Here is a 19,953-nt window from a genome sequence, read left to right as displayed (position 1 = left end):
TCCTAGTGCAAGAAAATCAAAAAGTGAGTATGCAGGTGCAGCAGGTGATCAAGAAGGCCAACGGAATGTTGGCTTTTATTGCTAGGGGGATAGAATATAAAAACAGGGAGGTATTGCTGCAGTTATATAAGGTATTGGTGAGACCGCACCTGGAATACTACATACAGTTTTGGTCTCCGTACTTAAGAAAAGACATACTTGCTCTCGAGGCAGTACAAAGAAGGTTCACTCGGTTAATCCTGGGGATGAGGGGGCGGACATATGAGGAGAGGTTGAGTAGATTGGGACTCTACTCATTGGAGTTCAGAGGAATGAGAGGCGATCTTATTGAAACATATAAGATTGTGAAGGGGCTTGATCGGGTGGATGCGGTAAGGATGTTCCCAAGGATGGGTGAAACTAGAACTAGGGGGCATAATCTTAGAATAAGGGGCTGCTCTTTCAAAACTGAGATGAGGAGAAACTTCTTCACACAGAGGGTAGTTGGTCTGTGGAATATGCTGCCCCAGGAAGCTGTGGAAGCTACATCATTAAATAGATTTAAAACAGAAATAGACAGTTTCCTAGAAGTAAAGGGAATTAGGGGTTACGGGGAGCGGGCAGGAAATTGGACATGAATTTAGATTTGAGGTTAGGATCAGATCAGCCATGATCTTATTGAATGGCGGAGCAGGCTCGAGGGGCCGATTGGCCTACTCCTGCTCCTATTTCTTATGTTCTTATGCTCTTATCTGACTGTATAAATGTCTTGCATCTAGTGTGTATCTGTAGCATCAAATATTCAAAGACCTTGCACCTCAGTGCCGCATATTGGTAGGGCAAAAAAAAAATAATGATTTGTAACAACAGAACTGATTATTTGAGCCAGTTAAATACCTATTTGACTAAATGTGAATGAATTAGAAGCAGCAAAAAGTATTGAAGAGCAGCTAAAAGCTATCAGAAAACCAAACATTCAAATTGCTCAACTTTTTTCTTCATGGCTGTTGGGTGTGCCACTGCCGACTGCACGTTGGATGTTTTGGTGGTGCTCAGCATGCCTTAATTCCAGTGTCGAATTAGACTGAGTTTGGTGACGTGAGTTTAATCTTCAATGCTTTCGCACAGTAAATATTGGTATTGTTGGTAACAAAAAGTGGAATAACTACAGATAATGGAAATCTGAAATAAAAACATTAAATGCTGGAAACACTTAGCAGGTCAGTCAGCATCTGTGGAGAGAACAGAGGTTAAAGTTTCATGTCTTAAGGTCCACTAAGTGTTTCCAGCATTTTCTGTTTGGTGTTTTTAATGTTGTGTGCTCTGCTACCTATGCAAAGCAATGAATCAGAGGAAAGATTATTTCCCCACCTGTTCTTTCCACCAGCTATTCTGGGTAGCTTGCCAGCATTGCTTATAGATTTCATGTAAAGGTGGAAGCAGTACATCTGTAGTTTTCTCAACTGTTTGGACATCAGTTTATTTGCACACCTTTGACCACACCACAATCAAAGAGATAAACTTGTGATACAGTAACTTACCTCTTCATCTTGAACATTCTCTTGATGGTTTCTGTAAATTTTGCAGGAACAGCATTGAGCCTTGTGATTCTAGCAATTGGATTTTTGTTATCAGCCCTGGCCTCACCACCTATAACTCTCCACCCCAGAGACCCTTCAGGCCATAATGTCAGCTGTGCTCCATACAAGTGAGTGTTCTCTTTAGTACATTTAAAAATGCAAATTTTCTTTACATTGTATGCAGGATTCCATTTTTGGCAGGGTGCTACCGGTCACATATATGTAAACAACACAAACTACAGTTAAATTTTCCTTACTTAATCTTTAACTCTTTCATGAATGCAACAAATTTGTTAATGAACATTGACGTCAGTTTCATTCTGTGCACTGGCATGAACCTGCTTCTTGGATGGAATGATGGAAATTGACAAAAATGAGCCAGGGCCAAGAACATGACAGGACTGGGATAACAGTTGTGCCAAAGGACACTCTTGATAATCAGAAAGTTTTACCACTGCCCGAAGCTATGACAACATAGACAATAAGATTAGAGATGAGCTCATTTCTACTGCAAAGTGATCCTAGGATTACAAAGCAGCAAAATTAATTTTTATAGTTTGGGAGTAAATGGTAAATTTGTTATATGACTTGTGAAGGAAAAAGAATTGATTGCCCAGTCCAGAGTGAGACTGAGAGTCAAAGGGAATGGGAGAACATCGCCAGACAAAATGTGAAAACTTGAAGGGACAGTGTCCAAGTGCAACGTCCTCCAGAAAGGGGGAGGAATTTTCTTACTTGCATGTTGCGATTGAATTTCATTTAACCAATGAAAATGACTACCTATGGCAAGTGATTACTATTTTAATAAAAGACCACATTGCTTGAGATGGCTGAGCATGTTGAAACACCAACACTTCATCGTATAATGCACCTTGCCAGCTCCATTTTCTCACATGGATCTTCTCGTCCCAGCCTTGCTGCATGGAACTCTTTGCAATTGCTATATCTTCAAGCAACTGCTTTTGAATCTCAATTGCAAGCAAATCATGAACCATTTGCACTTTGTATCCTTTACCAAGATTCAACTGTTTATCTTAATGAAGTAGTTTATTCAAGACAGAGGTACTTTCTTTGAAATCAAATCTGCTCCACTTCTAAGGCTAGTGGTTGAGGCAGAAACTGTATGCATTCAAGATTAGATTGGATCAATGGATGAAGGAAAAGAGGTTGAAGGGATATGTTAGCAAGGTGGGCAAATGTGATTAGAACTGTTTGCTCGCATAGAGGCTAAATGCCAACACAGACTGGTTGGGCTATAGGCCTGTTTCTGTTTTATAACATAACCAATATGTATTTCTATGTGCTAACCATGGAGAGTGAAAATAGACATGTGCCATGAAATGTTAATGTTGGTTAAATATTGAAAAATCCATGCATTCCATGCTATTGCAAAAAATGGCTGGCAAAAAAAGACAGTGAAATAAAAATCAAGGCCCATGGCACAATAAAGAAGCAACAAAGTATGAATAAAATACTTTCATGGGCGTTAAATATTGACATCCGCTCTACGGTGATGATAGTTCATCTTTCGAGTCAAACAATCTCCTGACATTAAAAACACTATTCATAATTGGTATCCACATGCTAATATTAATAAAGTTAATTCACAAAAGTAAAATACAGTTATTCCTGAGCCGTATTTGAGCTACATAAATTCTGCTGTGCCTCTCTGGTATCTGCAGCAATATTCTTGCATTTCTGATGCATGTAAGGTTGCCAACACTGGTTGGAGGCATTCCTGGAGGTTTGACCACGTGCCGTCTGATCACATGACATTTGTAAATGTCACTGCATTTACCTTAGAGGCTGGATCCCCTGTAGCTGAGTATCTTTGCTCGTGGTTTCACGCCAGCAGCTGTTGTGTGAGAAGTTCCGAGAACGAGGAGACCAGGTGAAGAAGGAAAAACGAGGGCAGGGAAGAGGGGAAAGTGTGAGCGAGGGAGCGATTTGCAGGGGGGAACCAGAGTTGGGAGGAACTTTGATTCCACCAATAACCAATAGCACTGAAATTCCACCGATATTTAATGGTAATACTGGTAACACTTAGATTTCCCACTGAACCAACAGTCAGACAATAGCTAACTGATAGTCTATATGTAACTGGTAGTAATAGGTATAATGCCCCAATATCCTACCTATAACTAATAATAATCCTATAACCCATTGATACTCACCCTGGAAGTACAGCCAAAATCCCACTGCATTGCACAGGCTCAGGCTTCCCAGTCGATGCTACTTTTAATAGGCCCCATCTCTCTTCCTGTCTCCTTGGACTCTGGCTTGGACTTGAGTCAGAACTGATCTGTACTCGGACTTCACACGTCAATACCGGCTGGCATGGACCGACCTGAAACAAACTGAAAGATTGCACAAAGGACATTGCGCTCTGTGTTTGGGGTACATCTCATAGGACACATCGTCCTAAACTCAGCTCAGCACCATCGTGATAGAAATTACAGCCGTGCTGCTCTCTCCTTTAATCCCGTTCCCCCAGATCCTTTTATATCCCTCCTTTTTTAAACATTTATCCGTTCACTTTTAAATGATGGTCTAGTTTGCCTCTATATCTACTTGTGGTGAAGCATCCCATGGTTTAATAGCCCTGAGTTCAAGAACCTCCTTTGGTTCTTCCAGTGGGAATCCTCGGTCTCCGGCCCTATTTACCCACTATAAGGTCCCCAGGTTTCACTCACCCATTTACTGGCTGCTCCTCTCTTGGCTCCACTTCCACTCACCACGTTGCTGTTGTTGCTGTCGGCTCTGCAGAAAATGTTGACCCCTCACGTCCAACCTATACCCTAGTCTCCCTCTTTCCCCATCGCCCTCATTTTGCAGTCTCCTCTCTCCCTCACCTCCAATTCCCCAGTCTCCCCGAATTCCAACACCTGAGCACCACAGCCGCCCGAGGACCCGCCCCGACCCTGACCCCTGAGCTTTCCCACCCCCCGCCCCCCATCCCTGCCTCCTGAGCTCTCCCCGGATTCCCAAGGCCCCTGATTCCCAGCTCCTGAACTCCAGCGCCACCCCCCCCATTCCCGAGGCCCATTCTAGAATCCACCTTGACTCCCAACTCCCGATTGTTCTCGACACACCAACCAGTCCTGGCTCTCTGCGGCGGTGGGGGTGACGTCACTGGGCCGGAGGTGGGAAATTTAAATTGCGAAAATCTCCCAGGCTGCAACACCCGAGAGATTCTATGCCCCATTCCGGGAGACTCCCAGGCATTCCGGGAGATGCATATAACTCCACTGGAACTATGTGCCTGAGGCATTCACAGATGAGTCCTTTTCATTCAACTCCAAGATTCATGTGGGACAAGATGCTGAATCCTTGGGCAAGGGAGAAACAATAGCCACAAACATGCAAATCCCAGGGGCCAGAGTTCACAATGTACTGCCAGGTGGCAGGACGATCTTTTGCCTATTGCAAGAAGCTCCTTTGACATTATTTTGGGGATGCAGCCTGCTACAACAACAAATTTAGGGACACATTAGCTATATGAGAAATTACTGGCCCTTTTGACACTTTTGTCCATCGTACTATAATCTGCTGGAGGAGGGAAATGACTGTTCCATCAGAACATTGGAAATGTCCATCTTGGTAAGAAGGCTGAAAATATTCAGATGTCCACTGACATAGTAAGGTTGTATAATGATTTGGGCTGGGATGGTTGGAGGATCAGATTGACCAGAAAATCAATCCATTCAGCAAACTTGTCAGACCAGTAAACCACCTTCATGCAACTCTGGGATGTTGCAAGACTCAAGTTCTAGGAGGGATTTCCTTGGTAATTATGGAGCCTGCATCTAGTTCTGTGGCTAAAGTAGTAGTTCTGGATCTTTCAAAACCTTGATTGCCAGGACTTGTAATCTCTGAATAGAACAAAGTTGTTTCAATGTGGTGTGCAGAAAAGCTAAATTATTGCAAATGTGTTTTAATCACACATTTACTGTTGAACATATGGTTCCAGTGGTGAACATAGTTGTAGCACTGCACATAAATATATTTTTCTGACTGTATTTTCTATTTGTTTACAGTTGCTACCTCAGGTTGTAGTGGAGGTAACTACACTGATACATGTTTTTGATTTTAAAGTTCAAGAAACTATGATGTGGTTACAGTTCCACAAGATGTGGTTACAGTTCCACAATGCATGTGTGAACACTTATGCATTTTAAAACAATTGTTACTTCACATGGTATAACCTCTGTGTCTTCTCTTTCCCCCCCCCCTCCCCCCAACACCCCAAAAGCAAAAGGGCAAACATTCAAAATCTTCAGGCACAAAACCTAGATGTAGGATTGGATGTAAATGGTTCCAATTTGAATCTCTGCACAACTTAGAATTTTTAAAAAATGATCTTAAATAAATGGAATTTCATTAAGGCCTCAGGCATTTGTTGTTTGCAACCATTCCATTATCCTGCAAGGGAAGGATTGGATACATACTGGCCTAGGGGATAAGTGCATCTTAGGGATTAAAATGATGATTGTTGATTGTAGTGCATTTAAACTACAAGTTTAGCATTGGCACAAAGGGTTTCTGACATGCTAACGCGAAATTTATGTGGTGTAAATCTCCTCTGGGGAGTGTTGTTCTGCTTTGCTCGGAGTCAAGTTGGACCCTGACTGCGGATTTAGGCTGAATTTACATTACAATTCTAGCCACTTCACTCTGATGCTACAGTTGTAGTGTAAACCGAATAGTTCTCCAGTGATAGCAGTGCGTGTAAACCCACTGCACGTGTATGCAGTCGGATTCCGACTGCATACACGTAGTAGATCGCATTAGTTAGAAAACTGAATATAGCTGTGTGGATTTAGTAAATCGGAAAAACACCAGAATTTATTAAACACATCTTAATAATAATTTGTTGACAAAGATTTTTAAATGTAAAAGCCTAAAGACCTTGAAATCCAAAAATGATAAATGCGTACTTCAAAATGGAAATAATAGGAACATAGGAATATGGGACCACTTCTGTCCTTCTAGCTGGTACTAAATCAAATATCACCCTAGGTCTTAAGCTTAAAATATGAATTTAATAAGTGAATCATAAACTGCAAAATTACTTATTTACTAAATTAAGATGTGCGATAAATATAAAATAGTATTAAAAAGAAGTCTGACGAAGTGTAAATTAAATGTTAAGCATATTTTTTTTAAAAAGCTGTATCTTTTGTATTTGTGTCTGTTTATTTTGATGCAAATCAAAATTGTAATGGCTTTTATTTCTTTTTTCAGATTTTGTGATGATTGTATGTTGGACCCAAACTGTGGCTTCTGCTTTAAAATGCAAAATGCCAACATTACCGAGTCGTCCTGTATTCCTGTGAGCAACAGATCTGAGGCAACAGCTGCCTGGGGCAGGTATAAAAAACTCAAGCAGTGTATTTTCAATGTATAAACTCCCTATTTGCTGAGTTAAAGAGAAGCTGGATTACCTATCTGATACAAACCGAGAAAAGACAGCTTACACCTCGGACACAATCTTTGTCGGAACAATTTTGATGCAGGGTCTACATCTTGAAATATGAACCTGTATTTTCTCTTTTTAGATGCTGATAAGCCGGTCATGTAGTTCCAGCATTTTCTGCTTTTATTTGACATCTGTATTTACCTGTAGGGTTGTCTTCACGCTGGGAGTAAAGTCTAGTTTGACAGTTTCTCCAGATCATATGTGCTTGGATCATATCTACTCACACAATAGGAGTACAGTCGAGCTTGATAGTTTCTCCAGACCCTATAGGGTAGATTTTCATCTGTATTGTCCGGGCAGAGCACAGAGAAGAAAATTGGGTGGGGAGGATTGCAGATCCTTCGTGGAGCCCCACCCGATTTTCCTACCATTAAAAATAAATGGAAAGAAAATTAGGCAGGCTCTGTTACAGGCACGTGAACCTCCCAAACCAGTTTTCTCCCACACCCTACACAGGTGATACAGATGAAAATTGACCCCAGTTTATGTTTATGAACTCTTTATTTACACACTAATAGTACAGTCTCCTACTCTGTTGTATAGAGCCCCAGGATTTGCAGCCTTGTGCCAGCTAGTTTTGACCTGAAGCTAAATGAGCTAATTGCTTAATACTATTAAACCGCCCCCTACCCCCCCCCCACCCTCAGAAAAAAAATAATCCTCTGGAGGCATTTAGGGGTAGTTGATGTGTGAGAGCATGATGTGTGGAAGATGTATACTTTTAAAAGAGTGAATAATGTCCTATCTGGTTGATTTATCTAATTAATTCAGAAACCACCTCACACAAATACAAATTAGTTAGATCTTTACAACAATCTTTTGTGAACATTTTTTTTCTCCTTAAACTCACAAATTACCAGATTTATGGAATTCACTTTCACAACTTGCAATGATTGAATTTAAACTCATGGTTGCTAGTCCAGTACTATAACCACAATGCTGTTTTACTGTGAAGTGCTCAGTTTTATTTTCACCAAGTGCACAAGTTCAGAAAATCAAATCTGTTTTCTGTATCCTTTGGTAAGAGGATCCTAGGCAGCTCTGTGGCTTGGCAATAGATAGTTAAATTTGTGGTGGAATGCTCCTCATTGTACCATAGTTTGGATGGTAGGGATCGTAGGGGTTCTTGAAAGTTGTTCCTTTCAGGGTCTACTTCTTGGCATTCCTTCCTGAAATAGTCCTGTTTAATTTAGTTAATCTGGAAGACCATGGGCTCAATATTAAAATGGAGCCGGGTTTCCCAGACCTCCTTACGATTTTGTTGTAGCTCCAATCCTTCTAAATGTTACAATGACATGGCTCCAGTGGTGTCAGGATACATGAAGATGAAACTAAATATTTTTTTATAAAGGTGAAATGACAAGTGTTTTATATTTTAAATACTTAAACGCACAAGGATGATTGTTAAACTAATGCAACATTGTTGCACTAATGTGTTGAACACTATGGGCCCGATGTTACCAGGGCTGCGGGTTCTTAGCGGGGGGGCTATCGGGCGCGTGGGTAACCCGCCCGGCGAAATCAGTCAGCTCCCCGCGCGATCGTAGCATAATTGGATCCACTTACCTGCTCCTCCGGGTTCCCCACTGCTGATCTGCGCGTCGGGTGGGCTGCGCATGCGCAGTAAGATCTGTCAGCTGGAGGAGCTCTATTTAAAGGGGCAGTCCTCCACTGACAGATGCTGCAACAAACAGAAAAAATCACAGCATGGAGCAGCCCAGTGGGAAGGCTGCTCCCAGTTTAATGATGCCTCACTCCAGGTATCAATACATGGGGTGAGGAGGGGGGGAGGACAGAGATCTTCCCTCCGGCGGGCAGGAGGAAGCGGCCTGCCTCTGCCACCAGGAAGGCCTGGCTCGAGGTGGCAGAGGAGGTCACCTGCACCACCAACATATCGCCCACCTGCATACAGTGCAGGAAGCGCTCCAATGACCTCAGTAGGTCAGCCAAAGTGAGTACACTTACTCATTCCCCTACACTCCGTCTGCCACATCACCGCCCCCACCCCACATCTCCTTCAGCACTGCCAACACTACTCTGTCACATCACCCCTCATACCCACTCAAACCTCATCCTCATCGTACCTGCACCTACTCGCCTCACCAGTACTCATCCCGCCACTACCACTCAACCCAATCCTCGTACAATCTCATGGCTCTATCTCATACTCACCGTCTCGTGCATCTCTTTCACGGCCAGCCTCACTCAACCTGCCACTACCTGTGCTGCAGCCACAGGGCATACATCACATATGTGCAGTAGGCAGCGTAAGGCAAACGTGTCGTGAGCATGAAGGGGATGCACAAGGGTGTTTGAGGGTTTATCATGGTTGTTACTTATATTGAATTTCTGACCAACTCACATTACATATTATATTGGCACCACTACTGCCATGTCTTCGCGAATCTTGTCTGGTCTGTGCAATAATGCCCTTTCCTGAGGATCACTATGAAGACCCACAACTGATGCCACCCATTGTGTCACTGCAGAGTGTGTGTAGGTGTATTTGCAGGGCTCTTTTGTGCAGACGGCTGAGAGACGTCGGTGATGTCCCCGGTTGCACCCTGGAAGGATGCGGAGGAGAAGTTGTTGAGGGCAGTGGTGACTTTGACAGCGACAGGTAAGAAGATGGTGCTCGGGCCAGCCAGGAGCAGCTTGGCATGAAGGAGGCTGCAGATGTCCACGACTACATGTCACGTGACTCTGAGCCTCCGTGTGCATTGCTGCTCAGAGAGGTCCAGGAAGCTAAGCCTCGGTCTGTGGACCCTGTGGCGAGGGTAGTGCCCACTGCGATGAATCACTCTCTGCGGTAGCCCTCCCTCCTGCTGTACAGGTGGATGTTTTCACAGCACTCTGTTGTGGAGCTCCACGTGTCAGAGGTGGACGGCGTGGATGGCGAGGCTGGTGAGGCTGGTGATGCTGTTCGCCCTCCGAGGAGGTCATGACTGCAGCTATGGCGGCCCCCATCCGGACGATGTACATCTGAGGGGGTCCGCAAGGTAGGTACATGTCTCTGGACCCCGGGATAAGTGTGCAAATTGGTGACTTTGATTGTCAGGAGGAGGGTGGTGGAGGCCAAACTTTGTCCCAAGGGACAGAGTGGCCTCCTGCAATGAGTGAGGGTCTCCCCCCCCACCTGTCAAATGGACCTTTGCAGCTTCCACAGGCTGACAGCTGCAACAGGTCCATTTGAACTGGGAGTGTTTGCCCCAGGGTGGGAAACAGTCCCAGTTTGCTCTAAAATCCCACCCCTCCTCACATAATCCCTTCATCAGGTCAGTTAATGACCTGAACAAGCCAAATAAATAGCTTCAAGTGGCATCCCGCTGGCTTTAATTGCCTGCGGAATTCCCACCAGCGGGGGCTGCGCGCACACGCCGGCGCATCAGCAGGGAACCCGGAAGTGCGCGGGTTCGAGGCGGGCTCCGGTCCCGCTCCGGGATTTCCCGATTTTCGGGGCCCCCCCCGCCAGGAACACACCCGATAGCGGGTGCTAAAATGCTGCCCTATATACCCTGGTGTTCCCTTCAAACCTCAAAACATCACTTGAAATAACTGAAAAGCGAGTTTAGTGCGGTTTTATATTTTTATCAGCAAAATACACCATTTGAAAATTAATTAAAAATATCTTTGGAAAAATGTTGCCCACTTGCTTGATGAGCTGCAAATATAAATTACATTTCAAATATGATTTACTTTCTAAATAGTAATCATGTGGCTAGATCAAAACTTAATTAAGCTCTCTGAAGCTAATGGAGTGTGAATTCAGTGAAACCCTTTTGAAGTGTCATACCTGCTAAATACCATGATTTAAACAACAAAGGCCATATAATTAGCACCACTGGAGGAAAAAAAACTTGTGAATGGAAAAAAATTATGTAAACCTGAAATAGCCAGTAAATATTGATGAATTTGTTTTCACCAGATGCCTTTTGACAGGCTAACAATAAAAACTGGGGACTCTGTCCAACCAAACTACTTGGCTAATGATAGCTACTATAATTGGCTTTCCAATTCTTCACAAGGCAACCCAATTCAAACATACAGGGGAACATAGCGTTTAGAGAAAATCGGGCAGACAGGAAAAAAGGTGGTGGTGTCCTTTTTTGTCAAGGACATCTGGAAAGTAAATCAAGTTGATGCTATGGGAGGTGGGAAGTTTTTTTTTAAAACTACCCCAGTACGATGTCTCCCATGTAAAAGGTCAGCTAGCAATAGGTGTATACTGAAAATTACCAAATCAGAATTGTTAATGAGCGACTTCAATCAATCAAATATAAACTGAGAATGCTGAAAAGGTTTAGAGTGCAAGTTAGTAAAAATAATGCACGACTGCTTAATGTCTTACTACAATGTGGAGATGCCGGTGATGGACTGGGGTGGACAAATGTAAGGAATCTTACAACACCAGGTTATAGTCCAACTGTTGGACTATAACCTGGTGTTGTAAGATTCCTTACAAATGTCTTACTACAGCAGGGAAGCCATGAGAAGTAGTGTACATCTTGACCAGGTAATGGTAAGTGACCCAGACAACATATAAGAAATAAAAATTGTGGCACACTTTAGGGATAGCAACTACAGAATAATAAAGTTCAAACTAATCTGGGATTCAGAAATAATGAAAATCAGAAGCCAGGGATATAATTTTAAAAGGGCAAACTTCAAAGAAATAAGGGAACAGGTAAACAAGTTGATTAGTGGAGTTTGTTCAACAGCATTTCAGTAAAGGACAAGTGGAGCATTTTTAAAAGCCAAATCCGTAGCATATAGGATAAATATATACCTCGGATCAACAAGCATAGACTAAACAATTGTAACTTGAGCACGTAATCTGGGCTGACATTTCAGTGCTATACTGGGGGAGCACTGCATCATTGGAGGTGCCATCTTTCGGTTCAGGTGGGTGTAAAAGATTGAAGGACAGATGGGGAATTCTGGTGTCCTGGCCAGCATTTATCCCTTAACAAGCGCCGCTAAAACAGATTAGCATTTATGTCAGTACTGTTTGTAGGATCTTGCAGTGTGCAAATTGGCTGCCTTGTTTGCCCACATGATAGTGACAACACTTCAGAAGTACATCATTGTCTACGAAGCACTTTAGGATGTCCTGAGAACATGAAAGGTGCTACATAAATGCAAGATCTTTTACGCAAATTACTATTAGTTAAACTCAAAGTTGTGGGGATTCAGGGTAAATCTTGAGAATGAATAAAAGAAAAATTGATAGAGGAAGCAAATAATGGATACTTAGAGGAATTATGTTGGAGTGGGAGAAGTGCTACTGGGGTGCCTCAAGAATCACTACTGGCACTATTACTTTTTCTACTTTTTACATTAACAATTTGAATTCAGAAACTCAAATTTAAAATTTAAAAGACTGATTAAACTCAGACTTTTCAGCTTTGAAAGGTGTGGACTGAAAGGCAGAGATAATAAACAGTATGGAAAAGGCAAATCAGGAACATTACTTCACACTAAATTATAACAGTAAGGCAAAGGGGCAGCGGTTCAAACTAGTAAAAAGTAAATTTAGAACCAATATCAGATTTTCTCTTAGCGCAGAGAATGTTCAGTGCATGGAATGGACTTCTGGGGAGAGTCATGGAGTTGAAAACCCTGGAATCATTTTTTTTTAAATCAGTGCTATTAAGGGAGGAGTGCAGAGTCTTTCTGGATAGATAAACTAAAATGGCATCTGTATTTATCATGTGAATTCATCTCTTAATGACTAGAAAGGAGGTGAATGGTTGACATAAATAAAATATGAGGAGTCTGAGATTAAATTTGAAGCTTGTGGGTGGAAAATCCTGTAAGGTTATTGTAGAGAAGTAAGATTTAGAGGGAAAACAAATTCTATTTTCATCTAGTTTTTCATCACTCCCTCTGGAGAAGCTTTCTGCCTCTGGTAATCAATTTATTTTCATGGCATCGCTGAGATTGAAATTCATAGACACAAACTCAGAAGCTGCCATTCTGTGCTAGATAACATCAGTATTAATGTGCTGTTGCATGGTACTGCTGGGAAATAAATTTGACAATATAGAAGTATTTTGTACCATGTTTTTATTGTGTGATGTTCTTAAACTTAGTCAATCACTGAAACTAAGGTTTAAATGGCAAATATAATTTCCCAAAGTGTAGGTTAGTCTCAATGAAAGTAATATGTTCCAAAAAATACAAAAGCACGACCTTGCAATAGGGATTTTCATATGGTTGAGTTGAAAATTAATTCGAGCAGATATTTGAAAGTTTGATTTTTTTTTTGGTGGGCCAGCTGTCTGCTACATGTGGAAACTCATCACCACAGTGGAGTCTCCAAACTAGTCACTAATCAGTCACCAGACAAGTGACGAGTTCACATTTAAATTCACACTTGTTAAGTGGACAGGAGGTATTTGGAATTCTTCCCATGTAGCATGGTGACTAACACAACTTGCCATAAAATAATGTTTGTGCATTCCCCTCATCCTGTTTACCACAGCATGGCTATGCACTATGTCCCATCAAATCCTGACACCACCAATTTGAGATGGAGATGCTTGCCTCCCTGTAGTCCAATCAAGACGGGCATCGACCCCAAAATACATGAGCATATGTTTGCATAAGTGGTCTCTGGTAATACCGTCCAGCAGCTGTTATCCTAAGCTTGAGTTTCATTATTAGCTACGTGACAAACTTTTGGCTTCATTGTAGTGGTGGGAGCTACTTAGGGTAGCTTATGAGGTGCCAACTACTTTGATGTTCCAGACATTCAAATACAAAGCTGCATATCAGGCTTAATTGTCACTAACTGCTTCATCCTTTGTGTAAGTGCCTTTGGCAAAGAGATGTGCACACAGTGAGGCTGAGTGCTCCTTCAGTGTGCTGAGCAATTGTTTAGCGGAGGTTGAAGTCCATGCACCTTGCAACTTTTTACCCCTTTTGCCACAAATCCATATCACAGTTTTGTCTTGGATTTTGCATTGTTCTAAGGCCACCGTTGTATTAAGTACCTAGACTGGCTGAACCATAAAGGGAAACAGTTTGAACATCCTGCATGTTTTACCAGCAGTGAAACTGAGGCGGGAGCAGCTGGCTCCCCAAGGTAAATGGCTCTCTCAGCACCTTGTAAGCCAGGAGTGCTCCCTCCAGGCCCCTCAAGGAAGTCTTCGGCCTCCTCCAGCTCTGATCTCCAGCCTTTCTCTCCTCCCACCCCTGCTCCCCCCAGCCCCCCCGATCATGGGCCTCTTCCTTCCGCCCACCCACTGGCCAGGCTGTCCTTTTGGCTGTTTTGCTGGGCGGGTAGCAACGTACAAGATGCAAATGAGGCCCTGCCAGTAAGATCGGCAGAACTTCCATGCCTCCGTCCTTGCCATGTTCTTTGGCCAGTTTCGGCCTCACCTGCACCCTCTCTGCCTCCTCGTATATATCTAGGCCGATATCTCTTACAATGCTATCCAATACATAATTGAAGAAGATGCTGAACAGAATTGGGATTGTGGATGAAGTTAGGCTCAGTGAATCTCCAGTGGAAGTTGGACTACAAATTGGGATAAAATCCAAGATTTAGCAAATACTCCAATAGTTTCAAACTTCTTAATGAGAGTCACGTGTAGGCATTTGATCAAAATCCTCTTTGAAAAGCAATGTAAGTGGGTTTCCCCTGAGCCTTATGATAACTAATGCCTTTGGTGAATCAAATCCAGCCCTTGATTACAGTGCAGGCCACCGAAATGCAAGGTACATACATGCTATGGTGACCTAAATGGTGACTGACATTAGCGAGATTCCTCTCATTTTTGGGCCTTCTAGGATTGTCCTAATGGATAAGAAAACAGAATTGTGTTCTGGAACAAGTAGGGTATCTGTGCATCATACAATTCAGAGGGTACCTCTAAGGTGAGCTGGTGGTTCTTGCACCAGCCTCCGAAAGCACAACCATTTTTGTCCCCTCACTGAAAAGCAGGTTTGCAGTACAGGAGGCTTATTGTGATGTTGGGTTCACTCTTGCATATCCCAGGATGGAGACTGAGAATACAGTTTACCTTCTTTTAAATGCAAGTTGTTGTTGTTATAGGATAAAGGAACTCTATGTGGAAACTATGAAAACTTGGGAGGAGGGAGAGAAACAGATGCAAGTCGAAGGTCAAAATGCATCAGAATTCCTGTCTGGTTAGCTCTGCATAACGTGCTTTCCGCAGGCATTCTTCAGACTCCGCACATTCTGGTTATGGCTAATCTCTGATAGACTGAGTAACAACAGTCAGATGCTTGTCTATCCTTCCATTCCACTTAAGTTACTCACGGTAACAGTCCAACCAGTTTTAAATACAGCACACTACTCCATCACCAGTGACAACAAAAATATATATTCAGTAAAATGTGCATCAAAGGTTAGAAGATGGGGGTGTTTAAGTCTTTTTTAAAAAAAAGAGCTAAGAACTAGCAAAAACATAACTTAGAGTGTTAAATCTTAGCCGCTCACTTTGCAGCATATTGAAGCTCCTGAGAAGCGTCCAGAATGCCATTACTACGGTGAGAGTGAAATTTTGTCGAAATAATTCCAGCCACTGAAAGCCCCTACAGAAATGGCTCATTAATGCCAATAGCTTGGCTCTCACTGTATTTATTATCCTGGTCACATTGAGCGTGTTCATATTCACCTTTGCAGTTGGACTCCTCAGGCAACTTTAGAATGGGATTGGGTTCAGGGTGAGGCTTACTGTTGTACTTTAAGTTCCAGCTGTAGGCACGTAGCAGTGTTGCTCTTCAGCTTTCATAGAATAGAATCATAGAAAATTTACGCACAGAAGGCGGCCATTCGGCAGTGAGTTCCAGACCCCCACTAGCCTCTGGGTGAAAAAAATTTTCCTCAGCTCCCCTCTAATCCTTCTACTGATCACCTTAAATCTATGCCCCCTGGTTATTGACCTCTCTGCTAAGGGAAATAGGTCCATAGAACATAAGATACAGCACAGAAGGGGGCCATTCGGCCCATCATGTCCACGCCAGCTCAAAGAACAACCAGGTGCCCATTCTAATCCCACCTTTCAGCACCGGTCCGTAGCCCTGCAGCTTACAGCACTTTAGGTTCAGGTCCAGGTACTTTTCAAAAGAGTTGAGGGTCCCTGCCTCTACCACCAATTCGGGCAGCGAATTCCATACACCCATCACCCTCTGGGTAAAAAAGTTTTTCCTCATGTCCCCTCTAATCCTTCCGCCAATCAGCTTAAATCTATGTCCTCTAGTTCTTGAACTCTCTGCTAGGGGAAACAGGTACTTCCTGTCTACTCTATCTGGGCCCCTCATAATTTTGTACGCCTCAATCAAGTCACCCCTCAGCCTCCTCTGCTCCAAGGAAAACAACCCCAGCCTATCCAATCTCTCCTTACAGCTGCAATTTTCAAGCCCTGGCAACATTCTTGTAAATATTCTCTGCATTCTCTCCAGAGCAATTATGTCCTTCCTGTAATGTGGTGACCAGAACTGCACACAATACTCCAGCTGTGGCCTTACCAGCGTTTTATACAGTTCCATCATTACATCCCTGCTTTTGTATTCTATACCTCGGCTAATAACGGAGAGCATTCCGTATGCCTTCTTCACAATCTTATCTACCTGTACTGCCACCTTCAGGGACCTGTGCACAAGCACTCCAAGGTCTCTCATTTCCTCTACCCCTCTCAATATATTCCCGTTTACTGCGTATTCCCTTTTACTGTTTGCCCTTCCTAAGTGCATTACCTCACACTTCTCCGGGTTGAACTCCATTTCCCACTTTGCTGCCCACTCCACCAACCCATTCATGTCTTCTTGGAGTCTGCAGCTATCCTCTTCACTATCAACTACACTGTCAATTTTCGTGTCATCTGCAAATTTGCCAATCATGCCCCCTACATTCAAGTCCAAATCATTAATATATACCACAAACAGCAAGGGACCTAACACTGAGCCCTGTGGCACACCAATGGGAACGGATTTCCATTCGCAGACATCCATCGACTTTTACCCTTTGTTTCCTGTTACTGAGCCAATTTTGGATCCAATTCACCACATTTCCCTGTATCCCATGGGCTTTTACCTTGCTGACCAGTCTGCCATGTGGGATCTTGTCCCACCTATGGGACCTATGCCTCTTAACCACCTTATCTACCTTCAGGGATCTGTGGACGTGCACTCCAAGGTCCCTCACTTCCTCTACATCTCTCAGTATCCTCCCATTTATTGTGTATTCCCTTGCCTTGTTTGCCCTCCCCAAATGCATTACCTCACATTTCTCTGGATTGAATTCCATTTGCCACTTTTCTGCCTACCTGACCAGTCCATTGATATCTTCCTGCAGTCTACAGTTTTCCTCCTCATTATCAACCACACGGCCAATTTTTGTATCATCTGCAAACTTCTTAATCATGCCCCCTACATTTAAGTCCAAATCATTGACATATACCACAAAAAGCAAAGGACCTAGTACTGAGCCCTGCAGAACCCCACTGGAAACATCCTTCCAGTCACAAAAACACCCGTCGACCATTACCCTTTGCTTCCTGCCACTGAGCCAATTTTGGATCCAACTTGCCACTTTCCTTTGGATCCCACGGGCTTTTTTGACCAGTCTGCTATGTGGGACCTGGTCAAAAGCCTTGCTAAAATCCATGTAGACTACATCAAATGCACTACCCTCATCGACCCTCCTTGTTACCTCCTCAAAAAATTCAATCAAGTTAGTCAGACAAGACCTTCCCTTAACAAATCCATGCTGACTGTCCTTGATTACTCCGTGCCTTTCTAAGTGACAGTTTATCCTATCCCTCAGAATTGATTCCAGTAATTTGCCCACCACCACTGTTAGACTGGCCTGTAATTACTCGGTCTATCCTTCACTCCCTTTTTAAACATATCATAAAATCATAGCATCATAGTAGGTACTAGATTGATTCCTGGAATGAGAGGGTTGTCCTATGAGGAGAAATTGAGTAGAATGGGCCTGGATCTCTGGAGTTTAGAAGAATGAGAATTGATCTCATTGAAACATATAAGATTCTGAGAGGGCTTGATAGGGTAGATGCTGAGAGGCTGTTTCCCCTGGCTGGAGAGTCTAGAACTAGGGGACATAGTCTCAGGATAAGGGGTCAGACATTTAAGCCTGAGATGAGGAGGAATATCTTTACTCAGAGGGTTGTGAATATTTGGAATTCTCTACCCCAGAGGGCTGTGGATGCTCGGTTGTTAAGTATATTCAAGACTGAGATCGATAGATTTTTGGACTCTAAGGGAATCAAGGAATATGGGGATCGGGCGGGAAAGTGGAGTTGAGGTCAAAGATCAGCCATGATCTTATTAGGGGAGCAGGCTCGAGGGGCTATATGGCCTACTCCTGCTCCTATTTGTTATGTTTTTATGTACAGCAGAGGATGAGGCCATTCGGCCCATCATGCCTGTGCCAGCTCTTTGAAAGAGCTATCCAATTGGTCCCATTCCCCTGCTCTTTCCCCATAGCCCTGTACATTTTTTCCCTTCAAGTATTTATCCAATTCCCTTTTGAAAGTTACTATTGAATCTGCTTCTGCCACCCTTTCAGGCACTGCATTCCAGATCATTATCACTCGCTGCGAAAAAAAATGTTTCCTCATGTCGTCTCTGGCTCTTGCCGATCACCTTAAATCTGTGTCCTCTGGTTACCAACCCTTCTGCCACTGGAAACAGTTTTTCCTTGTTCACTCTAACAAAAATCATCCATCTTTTACCCCATACTACAGCCGTTAGTTATGATGCACACATTGTTCAACAGAGAAAGACCACCTGACTTGAGTTTCACTTTGAGTAGCTGGATATATTTTTTGGCTGGCATAAGACTGTAAACTCCACTCAACCTCAGGCTCAAACTCTGGATCCATTCCATGAACATTAAAGTTCATTCATTTAGCTATTCATGTTGAAGTCAATTCACTTAAAGTCAGGTTGAATCTTCCACTTTCTTCCTTATAAGCCAGCATATCACTAGCTTCGGACAATTTTGTTTTCCTGCCGTGGTCCATCACTGTTGGTATCATTTAATAAATGTGGGGAAAATGAATGTTTGCTTACACTGCCTCTTGAAGGCCAAATGTGGAACACACCCTCTTGAAAGGCAAACTATTTCACGCATTTCTGCATATAAGTGTTTAAAGATTATTTTTAGCAGTGTCAAAGAAACAGTGTTACACCTTTGTAGTAGCAGGCAGAGCCTTTAAAGTTATCACAGCACATAAAAATTTGAAAAATCCAAATTAGGGGAGCAACTGTGGGGAGGCAGAGAAAAATGTCAAAATCACATACTGTAGGAACAAAAATCAACGTGGCTGCCTTGTATATTGCGGAATCAATGCCAGGAACTGATTGGTCTGTGACAATCTCAGTTGATTGATGTGGTTTAATAAGTGGTGCTTTTATCACTACAGTTGTCTATCTCTCCATTCCTGGAGCTGTACATTCCTAGCATGTGAGAATCAACCTCCTTTGGCATTGCACACAGGGAGTCAAGACCAAGCAGAACTACAGGGTGCTTGGATATATTGACCCAGGTGGGATGGGGGAGAGGAGAGAAGATAAGGAAGACAGAGGGAACGATGGGGGAAAATGATTGGGGGTGGGGGAGAAACTGGAAGCCGAATGAGCTGGCAACTATTTCTGCACATTTCCCCAGTTCAGTTAGGAGGGGATGGAAAGGTCCAACCCTTGGGAGGGGGTGGAGAAGGAGAAGGAGGAGAGCTTTTCAAGATCTGACGTGCTGCTCAGTAGTTTCAGATTTTAAAAGAACACGAGAAAGTGGAGTGAGGTAGTATTAAGTGCAGGTGAGCTAAAACTGGCCAATTTATAAACTTAAGTTCTTACCTTCCTTCACTTATCCATGGAAATGTAGTTGCCATTTCTAAAACCTAGGCTGCTCCTCGGCAG

The 19,953-nt window shown here is 43.1% G+C and overlaps 1 protein-coding gene across 3 annotated transcripts in view; it reads left to right on the top strand.

Moving 5' to 3' along the window:
* LOC137341588 (proton myo-inositol cotransporter-like) overlaps positions 1-19,953 on the top strand; it is a 112,654-nt gene that overhangs the window by 87,642 nt on the left and 5,059 nt on the right. For all 3 annotated transcript variants that reach the window (XM_068004819.1, XM_068004817.1, XM_068004816.1), the window contains 2 exons: positions 1,567-1,687; positions 6,804-6,929. In XM_068004819.1, coding sequence (XP_067860920.1) covers positions 1,567-1,687; positions 6,804-6,929 — 247 coding nt within the window. The remainder of the gene's footprint in view (positions 1-1,566; positions 1,688-6,803; positions 6,930-19,953) is intronic.

Source organism: Heptranchias perlo, chromosome 24 (assembly GCF_035084215.1).
Source record: "Heptranchias perlo isolate sHepPer1 chromosome 24, sHepPer1.hap1, whole genome shotgun sequence".
Classification (NCBI taxonomy): Eukaryota; Metazoa; Chordata; class Chondrichthyes; order Hexanchiformes; family Hexanchidae; genus Heptranchias; species Heptranchias perlo.
This window is presented reverse-complemented; position numbering and strand designations above follow the sequence as displayed.